Raw genomic sequence first — 12,277 nt, forward strand, 5'->3', positions numbered from 1 at the left:
GAACTGACATTTGATTCATTGTTCAAAAAACAAAAATTCAAATAAAGTTAGTGTAAGAAATATGATCAAACTAATATTTACAGAAAAATTTAAAAAGGTTGATATAAGGTTATGACTACAAACTACTAGGGGTGTAACGATATAATGCAGTACGATATTTCGCGATGCAAAAATGTTACGATATGTATCGCAGAGTGATGTCGATACTTTTACGATATGACGGCAGTCTAATCTAATTGGTTGAGCTGCCGACGTGACCTACTCTGCAACATGGAAGTAACAGTGAGAGAAGCCGGGTTGTCACCGCATATTAAGGGTGTGTCTCAATCAGCTCTCTAGCTCAGTAAGTGTTTCACGCACACATAGAATCTTGCAAGCAGGTTTAAATGTTTCTCGCGTCAGTTTCTTGCTTGGTCACATGAGAAAAGTCGTGGTGTTCTTTCTTTAATTCTCAAGTGCACCGCAGGTCATGTGACAAGAACCAACTGATCAGCTATGCCCTTTCCGTAACAAAACATCAAAATCTCAGCCGAACAGCTGATCGTAGCTGTACAGGGTGGTTTTCTCCATAAATATATTTAATAGTAAAGCTAATGCAAGGGCTAGAAATCATCTTATCCTTTGCTGAAAATTCCTGATCCTCTTGGAGAGCGCAGTTCATGGTTGCATAGCAACGACAGATGCCACGGGAGCGTAAGCGCTTTGGAAAGGAGAAGTGGTGCGGCAGCGCCTTCCATGCGTTTTAGACGCAATATGTGAACTGTCCCGTAGGATTCTTAATTCTAAGTTCATGTTAATTTTAACTTTTTTTTTTTCAGTGACAGACAGACCTATTCAGCTGTTAATTTGAATACAGAGGGTTTTTATTAAACCTTGAAATGGGATCTTGTATGTACAACAAGGAAAATTATTAAAATTTGTTAATGTTCTTTAAATAAATCTTATTTAAATTTCAGTTTCATTTTCTTCAAAATATCATGATACATATCGTATCGTGAACTCCGTATCGAGATACATACCGTATCGTGACCTGAGCTTATCGTTACACCCCTACAAACTACAAACCAAAGTTTGGCTTCATGTAGCTGAAAATAATAAATAAAGAAATGAAAATAATCCACAACAAATTTCATTATCTGTAATTGAGGTCTATGTATTGCTTCTCAGTCACATCATTTTACACAAGGTGTGCTTCAGTTTTTACCATAGAATGTAAAACAAAAAAGATGGAAGTTGTGAATGAAGCCAAAATATCCTACGAATGGCCGTTGGCATCTTGACGTAGCATCAAGCCTGCGCAGTAGTGATCCAGATGTGGAGCCGCGGTATCAAGGTCCCACCCACACTCCCACAGACTCCAATCACAAGCACATCTATCAATCATGATGTTACTCTGTTTTTATAGCATCAAATAAATATCTTATACCAATAACTTATTAGAAAAACAACCACTTGAACATACATCAGCATAAGAACTACCTAAATTGTCAGAAACCATCTTTGACAAAAAAAACATTGTAAGCTTACATCCCATTCAATTACATGGAGAGTGCGGGGTTTATGACCTATACTGCAGCCAGCCACCAAGGGGTGATGTTTTGTCTTCACTTTTCAGGATGTGTGCAGCACATAAGCTAGGTTATGTGTAAAATATGAGTGACATATTTCGTCATCATTTTAGTATGCGCATATTGTACATGCTCAACTTGATTTTCTTAACCGCGCATACTAGCTTGTGCTTTTTTATTTTATTTTCTTTTTTTTTGTGCTTAATTAGTTGGATCACAAGGTGGCAACACTAAGCTGTTTTGTTGTATCACAGTCGAAAAATAAATGAAAGACAGAACAACAAACTACTGGAAAAGCACCAACAATAGACATCCAAGTTGATGAGTGTTTTTGTGAGGTGGTTGAGAGATACTCGCTACTGTAGTTTAAAAGAGTAGAACATACATTTTTATCGCTCCTGTCTTCTGGACAAAAATAGTACAGATCTGGCGCCTATCTATGCAAGCTATCAAGTGAAGTATACTTTGAAAGGCTACGCGTTCTTCAGTATGCATCTGCTGCGTACTGAAGTATACTTTGGACTATGGACAAAGCTGTTTAATGCATACAAAAAGACATACAATGAAGAAAATCACCACAAGCAATTACAAAATAAAGAGTGAGGCCCATTTTAAACACCTTAAGTTTCAAGCCCAATTTTGTGCCCTGTTTGTGAAAGTGCTGTTGTAAAATGTAAGACAGATTATACATTTTGATGTGTAAAGAGTCTCCAATATGACAGAATTAAGACATCTAGTCATTGCCCATTATGGATGTCAATGAGCAAATGATATGTTTGTTAGAAACTGTTTGGTTTCATGCTTTTCATCTCTTTCGTGTTCTGGCTCACCTCTCTCTTTCTTTTTCCAGTTTATTGAGGCCTACCAGGGCATCGGATGTGTGGACTCCATGTGCTGTTTCTCAGAGGGGCAAAACGCCTGCTCACGGCTGGGCCGGCTGGTGGAGCGAATAATGGGCCGATGCGACCCCGCTCGGGCCACAAGGTGCGACCTCTCTCTCTCTAGCCTCTGCTGTAAGCACATCTCCTACAAACTGGAGCACGATGAGCCATCAGCACTGGACGAGTGAGGGCTGCCACCGCACTCAAAGCATTCCCTAATGATTACAGTGTAGAATTTAAGACAGAAACGGGTGCATTCATTTGCCTTTTAATGTAACAAAGTTTAGCTAGAAGTTCAAGAGAGCTTTGTCACCTGGGAGGCTCCAGGTACGTACGTATACATGAAGACATAAAAAATTGTCATGGAGTAACTTTGAGTCTGCTCTGCCATTGTCTTCGTCTTTCATCGTCTTTACCTTCTTTCGAGGTGCGTCCTTCTTTGCTGGTGTCGCTTTTCGTGTCTTCTCTATGTAGCAGATAAATGTTCTCTGCTGAAGATTCACCATAAATTTTGTGCCTCATATCAGTCCATAATCGCTGAAGTCATCCTTGTTCTCAGACATCACACCCAGTTATTAGCAAGGCAAACGTTTATAGCGCCAATTTATGCAAGTATGTGCTTGTGGAATGTTGGACTATATGACTTGATCCATGTCATTACGTGTTCTGAGACGTTGCATCCCTGTTCAAGTGTTTTATTCTGCGTCTTAGTCTTTGCCTTGCGTGTGTTCCTCTCCGTGGAGGGGTTTGTGATGGCATGCGACTGTAATGCACTCCTAAGCCTCAGCTTTCAGTGTAATCGTTTTGACTGTCTGTATCTGCACTTTGAGAAGCAGGGCGCTTCTGAAGCTACTCCACAGTGGTGAAATGAGTACACGGAGACCTGGTCTCACTAAATTTAAGATTCCTGTTCCAGTTTTACTGCTAGAACACTGCCACTGAAGAGCAGGGTACTAGTGAAGACCTCTGCTCTGACTGGCCGATGGTAGCCACGGTCAACAGCTACCGCTGCTGTGATCGGCTCATATATTGCAAAGACAAAATCAACAAGGGACCATATCATGATTGAGTGAGACACTGGTAACTCTAGTCTCCAAGAGGATTCTTGAATTGCTCTTGTTATTTTAAACTTGAAGCCTTACGGAAGTCAAATCAGTCTGTCTAACTGCATGGAGGCAGCATTTCATTTTCAGTATGTTAAGTGGTCGGTGAATGCCAGAGTGTGTGTTCTACCTAGACAGTTTACTCTGCTTTATCGTTTACCCTATTTTTCCATCTTTGTCTTGTCTATCTCAAATGAAGCATCTTAACAATTATACATTGTTGCATTTATCAATGATCTGTACTGCTTTTCTTACATTTGTCTTCTGACCAGCGGTTCTCAACTGGTTGGTCAGGGTGTGTCCAAAACTGGGTCATATGTTGTGTAAATTTGGAATAGGAACGATAAACATTTCCCATATCGTTGGAGCTTATGGCTTTGTGAGCCGCACTCCATGTAGCACTAATTGCGCTTCAGACAATCTTAGTTTGAGTCCCGGTTCATAGACATTTACTGATCTCGTCTCCCACTTTGCTTCCTGCTAATACATATATAGAGCCATGTCACAATACAGGCAAAAATGGCAAAAATAAAAGTAAAAAAAACACACTTGACATTTCTTTTATTTCAACCAATCCGATGAGGACTTCGAAACTCCTGAAGTGTTTTCAAATTTGTGTGCCATAATGCATCAGATGTTCAGACCAACGGTCTGTGGGTATGACGTCTGATGCATTATGGCACACAAATTTGAAAATACCTCAGGAGTTTCGAAGTCGTCATCTGGTTGGTTGAAAGATGCTGTGATGCCAAGCCCCCTTATGGAAAAAACAAGCTGTTGTGTTTACAACTGTGACAATGAGCACTTATCAGGATCTAAATGCTGGATTTTTAAAATTATGTGAAGTATGTAAAGTTTTTGGCGTAGACTCTTTAAAATACGTCCAAGTGTTTTACACACCGTTCTGTTATTGAAGGGACATTGCGTCATTTCAAGCATTTTCAAGCCCCTAAACATGAAGCAGAACAAAACAAACTTTGATTGGCTGCTTTATATGTCAGTCAGACAGCCTCTTGGGCATTCCTTGGCCAGTGAAAGCCCAGACCTTCTGCCGTCAGTCTGAAGGTCTGGCTACGCAAGAGTAGGCAGACGCCAGCATGCCCTCATCCACCAAAACAAGCAATGTTTCTTTACCCTTGCGCAGCTTTGTTCAATGTGCTTTTGTATGATTTTGTATGACACTTGGGTCATCACTTGATGTCCACAGCAAAACCAGTTGAGAACCACTGCTTTAGACAATGAAAGAGATTGTTTACTATTGTATGAAGTCAGTAAGCCACATTTACCGTGAATTATACATTTAATCAAATAAATGCAAACACACACTCTAATTTAAACTTTTTACCTCTTCAAGATCTTAAAACGGTTGTCTTCATCTGCAACATATGAAGATGGTACATTTAATTTGCCCTCTACTACTTTCTTACACGTAATCCAAAGATAATTGCATTACTGTAGCTATCAGTGTATTCTTGATCTTATATAGCATGGACCTATATAATATGGCTGTTCTTTAAGGGGATTAGTCCTTTTGATAAAGACAATGCCCTCTGGTGTTCAAGAGTAGCAGGTATGGTGTTTGAGGAATACAGCTTTGGAGCAGCTTCGATCCTCAAGGGCTGCTTAATTCCACTCTATTTACAAATATAATATAAATTTTATAATAAACCTATATACACATATTTTTCTACAAGCAATAGATTTATGTTATGAATTAGTTTCTATATTTACTTATATGCTGTAAATAATCTTTGTTTCATATATAGGTATCATACCCTACATATTATGCCTAGGAAAAGGTTAATACTTTTATAAGAATGTAAATGTCAAGGCTGTGGAAGGATGTTGTGTTTATATTTGTTTGTTGTCTTATTAACCATGCACATTAACCCATCCTGCACTAACATGTCCTCATCCATTTCTCCATTGGCTGTGACTCTTGTCTGCTGCATACTGATCTTCATGCACTAAGAGTTCATTTAAAGAGAGATTTAGAAATATACTCTTGCAACCTAATAATTAATAACTCATTTACACAATAGCAAGACAGTAAACGTAATCATGGATCCTAACAGGATACAAATAAAGAGCTAAAGTTAGATATTCCTCAGTGATTGTTTGAGTTACACAAGGTGTCAATTTGAAGTACATTTTAATAATTTTTAAACCATCATTTCGAAACTAATCTTACAAGCATTTTGGACATTTTAATCTAACAGGATGGATTTTCTTTTATTTTTTTTAAGTGAGACAAATCAAGTAATGTTCTGAACACGTTTCCAAACTATCCACACTGTCCCCCTCATTGTTCGCAATTTCCTTGATACTTCCAGATCTTGGAGCGACTCTGACACCTTCTTCTCCAATGACCGGAGCATCCTGACACTCTCACCCATGGAGGTCTCTCATTGCTAATGCACCAGCCCAAAAAGGAAAAATGCCAGCCTACCCTTTACCCCTTCCCCCTGCCCTTGTCCAATCACCAGCCAGGCTTTCACAGATGTCACACTTTAAAAGCTCTGTTAATCAGAGTGTCACGTCATATGTGATCAGCAAGAAAGGATGGAAGGAAGGCAGCAGTTCCTCCAAAAACCAAAGGATGTGTCTGACTTGAAAGTTTCCGCTGCTCGTAAACCATGGAACTGTACAAAAAGGGCCACCATCTTTCCTGAGGAAAATGAGGGGGTCTGTTTGAAGCCATAATTTCCTCCTTTAATTGCCTGATTTTCAAGGTATTAAATGTGAGCGCAGTGTAGCTCTAGCTCACAAACCTGTAGCCTCCTACCCTAAGATGCCTACCTGTACACCCAGACTGTCTTGGTTTGTACAGTTTATCTTGATGCATGAATGTTGCGGAGTTTTTGATGGAAACCTCGCATATCGTTCTTGAACTCAATCACTTTAACCTCCATCAGTCATGTGCCTGCATATTATTTCTCGTTTCCTCTGTCTTGCACATGCTAAATTGTCATTTCTAACTATTGTCATCAGTTCATTTATCATTGTTGCTGTGTTCCTTGTTTTTCTGCTTGTGTTGCTAACCACTTGTCAAAGCTGTTTAATTATTTTGTTTTGTGTGTATGCGTGTGTGTATTTAATCGTGTAAGAGGGCATAGTCTGATAGTCATCCTACATGCACCGTGGGTTATTGTAAAGCCGGAGCATTGAGACAACCGTTTTAAACTTGCTTACATCAACTATATTGAAGTTTATGATATCAGACTGCATGCTACACTTTGGTCATTCTGTCTCAATAACCCTGTAACAGAGGCCTAAGTGAACTGGATGATAAAAATGCTCCATTTTTGAGGAGTCTAGTCTTGGGATTTCTCTTTATTTTTGCTGCAAAGGGCGAGACTGTTTGAAATCTGATGCCGTGACCCGGGTGGCAGTTGGAGAATCAGATTTTATGATGGAGTACAGTTACGTTTTGAATTGTGAATTACTCTATTTTGGTACTTCTCTTTAGTTTTTATTTGTATATCACTTCACACATCAATGTTCAAACCCGCATCCTGACCGCTGATCATAACTGTTTCAAATCTTGCGTTGAAATCCAGCGGCTGAATTGTGTTGCTATATAATGTGTTTTCATGAATTATATAGCAATGCAGTGTGCCACTTGTTACTCAGAGACATTAGCAATAAGACTCAATCTAGACTGGACATACCTGATCTAGCTGTGATGTCAATCATCCATGTTGCGGTTTTATCTTTTTTTGTGTAAACATACGTTTATCTAATTGTACTCTCCTTACAGTGAATATGATTATTTGCCGATGTTTATGAAAGTTCTATTTACAGAATAAATACATTTGTAAAATCTAGTGTTTTGTTATTATTCCACATTACAGTTTTTGTGCAATTTCGCAATGCAGTAGACTTCTTACAATGGTTTAGATTTGTGAAAATTTATTTTATTTTATAAGACAATGAAGAAATTTTGCCAACCTATTTGGCCAGATTACACTCAAATATTTTTCGAAGTTTTAAAGATTACTGGAGTATGTTTTACAAGCAAATGCAATTTCAGTCTTTCTACTTCAAAATTGAATTTACTTCAATGTTACTTGCCGTTTCTTTGTAATTATGAAATGTCTGCCTGCAAATTGTTTCAAATTAAATCCTACACCATTTTTTGTTCAGTGTAAGTGTGAACCCTATTAACAGTGGCAAGAGGGTACAACACTCAAGAGACATCTCTGTGTTAAACAGTTTTTACAATTATTTTCAAGTAGGGCTCTGGCAACACAAATGTTTGAAACTACTCTAAACTTGTACACCAAGCATAAAGTGAGCATAGTTTTCTCCATATACTTCAGTGGTTTGGTTTGGTTTGGTTTGGTTTTATTGAAATGCAAATACTTGCAAATATGTTTAATAGGATATGGCACACAAGTCCACAGTCATCAGTCAACCAAGCATTTCAGATGGTGGATATCCAGGAAAATGGGGTCAACAAACCCATCTTTATCTGCCAAACAATAACATCATGGTTCCAAAAAAACATTACAGGTGACAGCACATACTCAGAGAGATCAGTCTGAAAAATAAATGTTTTCTTAGATAATAGTTTATAACCTTAATTTTAAAGGAAACTTCCCAAACCAAACTGCAAAACTAGAGGAAATTTGAATCTGAAATATCAAAAGTCTTAAATAATTGGTATGCTTCCAGAAAATATTGTAATGAGCAGTATTTTCTGATAAAATTGCAGATTTTAACCATCTTATCATTCTTAATCTGATATGTAATAGTAAATACCTTCCAAAGAGTTTTAAGACAGAGTATAACAATATGAGGACACAGTACTATGTCATTAAATGTGTCATTAATTTGAATAAAATGTATATGAGGGCTGCATATTGCCAACTGCCTTACAATATAATACCCAATGTGAAGTCACAGTTGTGATGCATCATTTGAAAACCAACAAGAAATGGTACTCCATCCAGGCACTTCTGACACATTTTCAATGACCTATTATTTGGGACTCAATAGCCATGTTTCCACTCTCAGCCCAAAAGTGAGCATGCTAGTCCGTGCCAGGGGCAGTCACGTTTAATCCTCATCTTGCATACAATTGGCTCTGCGTACGAAATCAAATACATCCCTATATAGTAGGAGAAAGAGTAAAACCAGAAGAGTAGTACTGTATGAATACATACATAGTAAAAAAAACAGGTGGTGAAAAGTACCTTGATGACTTTGGCTATGTTCAGACTGCACGCAAATTTCAGGCAGACTGTCCACACTTAATTGCAAGTGATCAAATAAGATTTGTGCCCATTTATAATGATCCTTAAACTGACTGAGACGCTAAAATCTCTCAAACATCCCTGCTTTATATTTTGATTTGAATCTAAAAACACCTCCATACTGTACGTCCCATTTGCCACTTCTGCAAAAGTTAAAATGTTAAATGAAATATTGCATCTAATCTGGTTGACATTTCTCTGTGAGATTCACCCATCCACTCTCCAGGCCTTGCCATTGAAAATCTATTTAAGGATTGTTATGCTGAAATCCTTCACTGTGATCAATGGAATCTCATTAGTGCTCATATATAATGCAGGCGAACCGTTTCTATTTCAAGAAATGATCTTTCAGTTTTGATATGTAGAAGAATGATTGTGTGAACCATCTATTAAGAACCACATTGATCATGCATGCATTCTTATTCATGTAAATTGTAAATCTGATCAAAGCAATTTTTTACAGGATACTAACGACTTCAATCACTTAATCATGATTAATTTGCACAATCTTGACCCCCTGACCTAAACAAAACCACCAATTTATTTGAATATTACTAAAGCACTGAATAATTCTTGAAAATGTAAAAGCAATTTTAACTCTAATGAGATTTAAGGTGTTATGGAGGAGGGGAAATTAGTCATTTATGTAAATATTATGGTGATTCACAGAATGCATTTTTGTGTTTAAAAATGCCAACAGGGTCAAAATTAATGGCATATTTTTAGTATGCCCTGTCATGTACAAAATGCTGCAAAATACACAAGCACAACAATCAAAGATGTCGTCTAGCACTCTTTTTTTCATACATATACATATATAATATATATATATATATATATATATACATAAAGGTGGATGCTGCACACTGGTGATTCCCTATTCCATATGTCATTTATATATAAAGGAGAAGAAGCAAGAGCTCTTGAAGTATGTCGAAATTAGAACAGAGCATCAGTTTATTGTTGAGTATTTGTCACGTCGTGTCGCGCTGCATCCATACTTTGCGTACTGTTTTTCGTGTACTGTATAGTAGAGAAGTATTCGATTTCAGACACAGCGACGGTGTTTGGGTTATTCAGAATTTCAGACAAAACATGTTTTTCCATGCAGGCATTGGAATGAAGAAAAAAAGAAGAAGAAAAAAACAAGATCTTGAGAAAAAAGTTGAGCTTATTTTCGCTTAGCCTTTTTAAACCCACTGCGTCTGAAATTGTGTACTGTCTGAATAGGTACTACATTAGAAATTTAATTTACTTTGTGATCGTTAAAAAATTACACTCTATATAGTATGCATATGGGTAGTGTGAATGAAATTCGGATGTATTACATCTGCTGCTGTTACTTTCAAGTGACCTACCAGCAGCATCAGTTGCTTCGCTTCACTGCCATTCATAAATCCCCTCCTGTGGCCTCATGGGATAGTAAAGTGTCGATGTGCACTTCAGAATCTCTGCCAGAAGTAGTAGGTCATCCAGGGACTTTTTTTTTGCCTACTGTTTTTCAGACATTCTACTCTTGGTGTTAGTATTAACAAGTATACTGTAAGTATTTGATTTCGAAAGCAGCACTAGTGTCGTGCAGGATACCGCTTAGGATGCAGTACACGAGTGCAGTGGTCAAACATGTCTGTGCAGTACATGTTAACATGAGAAAACCAAGAAAGCATTTTTCCATTTTACTGCGCAACTTTTCCATTGTGTTTCCATCTCAACAGTGTCCATCCCCATTGGCTGACTCTCACGGTCTGATAAACATCTCTTTTTTTGTAAGTAAATGATCACAACTTTCAAACTATTCCTGTATGTGAGTATATAACTAAAGCATAAGTATTGCAAGTATTGACATCTGGTTAATTACTGGAAGCTTGTCTGCGTGGTTCATTTTACTGCCATCTGTTGGTCATGAAGATGAAGAGCGTCCTGTGTTCCATTACAGCAGCAGGTTTTACATTCGTTCTTCAGTGAAACTAAACTATCTCTATATAATCTATATTTACAAGATGCATGGTTTTCATATATGAATTACAAAGGTAATGTATTATTAAAAAAAAAAACATGTATGAGAGTAGGAAAGCTCTCGTCTGCAGTGTTGTGGTCGAGACCAGCTCATTCGAGTCCAGAGAGGGTCGAGTACGAGCCGAGACCAAGACCAAAGCGGTCCGAGACAAGTTCAAGTTCACATAAGGTTGGGTCTGAGACAAGACCTAGAGAAATCTAAAGACCTAAAAGAATATGTATATGTTTGGTGGAAACAATAAAATTGGTACCATACTCTTCAAATATACCATGGCATGTACACTGTATTTTATTTATTTAAGTGATATTGGTTTAAAAAATATTATCAGTTTAGGGTAAAAAGGCCACATAGTAGGTGGTGTAAAGGCAATTTGTTAGAAAAGATTTCCATTTTGAATAAATGCTGTTATTTTTAACATTTTTAAATAAAAGATTTTAAATCAATCGACTAAAGGAACATGTAATTTCCATGTATTTTCCACTTCACATTGTCTAATGAAATTTGAACTTGTTGTGTCAGCCAGATCACGATTGGTTGGGGTGTTAAACATGACTAACCGGCATTGGTGATTTATGTAATATTTTAAAATCTATAATAAATAGATTTTTAATTAAAGCGACACAAGCTTACGTCGAGCCATAGGCACTCAGTGAAAAAAACATATATGGCTCGAGAGAAGTTTCGAACAGACTTGCACGCAACCAATAGCAACGCAACGCCTCACACTGACGAATTTTCCGACTTTTGAGCGATTCGTTACTATTGTACACATTGTCATGTTAATTATAATTCAAATGCATTTTGTTTTATTGACCACAATATTATCATTGCTCTTTGCCCCCGAACATTAAGCATGAAATATTTTGAATGGGACTCGAGTGGTCTCGGGAATGAGTCCGAGTCCTAATATGCACGAGTACGAGTCAATTCCGAGTCAATATGCACACGAGTCCATGACAAGACCGAGACCGTTACAATATGGTCTCGATTACTACAACACTGCTCGTCTGTGAGAAGACTGCATGAGCCAAATGAGAATGTTCCGCCACTGATAACAGGGGCAATGAACACTAAGCATGATTTCAAAAACAGCACATTTCAAGTTGACTCAAAAAACATTGACTCAAAGTGTTAGTTGCTGTTGTGGCAAAAAATCAACTCTGACTCTACTGCATAAGAGACAAACACGTCCAATTGTCTTTAAAGCTTTTATTTCTCGCAAGAAAGGTCACACAGTCATACAGAAACACAAGTAGCTGCAAAGACCAAGAACGAAAGCTTCCCCTCACTTTTATATCTCTAACCTCCAAGGCCGAAGCCTCTGTCCTTTTACCATATTTGGAACATCTCTTAGCGGCTGTAACTTTCCAAACATTATTAGCAGGGCCGGCTCTAGCCCTTTGGTTGCCCTAGGCGAGATTGCCCTAGCCCCCCTCCCCCCAAAGGACAA

The 12,277-nt window shown here is 37.8% G+C and overlaps 1 protein-coding gene across 6 annotated transcripts in view; it reads left to right on the forward strand.

Annotated features, from left to right (window-relative positions):
- The window catches only part of atp11b (ATPase phospholipid transporting 11B), a 57,974-nt gene extending 50,599 nt beyond the window's left edge, over positions 1 to 7,375 (forward strand). For 3 of the 6 annotated variants that reach the window (XM_067395847.1, XM_067395843.1, XM_067395845.1), the window contains one exon: positions 2,419 to 7,375. In XM_067395847.1, the coding sequence (XP_067251948.1) occupies positions 2,419 to 2,521 (103 nt within the window). In that variant the 3' untranslated portion in view covers positions 2,522 to 7,375. The remainder of the gene's footprint in view (positions 1 to 2,418) is intronic. The other 3 variants (XM_067395844.1, XM_067395846.1, XM_067395848.1) reach the window with 3 other exon arrangements.
- Positions 7,376 to 12,277: the final 4,902 nt, after the last annotated feature.

Source organism: Chanodichthys erythropterus, chromosome 10, assembly GCF_024489055.1.
Source record: "Chanodichthys erythropterus isolate Z2021 chromosome 10, ASM2448905v1, whole genome shotgun sequence".
NCBI lineage: Eukaryota > Metazoa > Chordata > Actinopteri > Cypriniformes > Xenocyprididae > Chanodichthys > Chanodichthys erythropterus.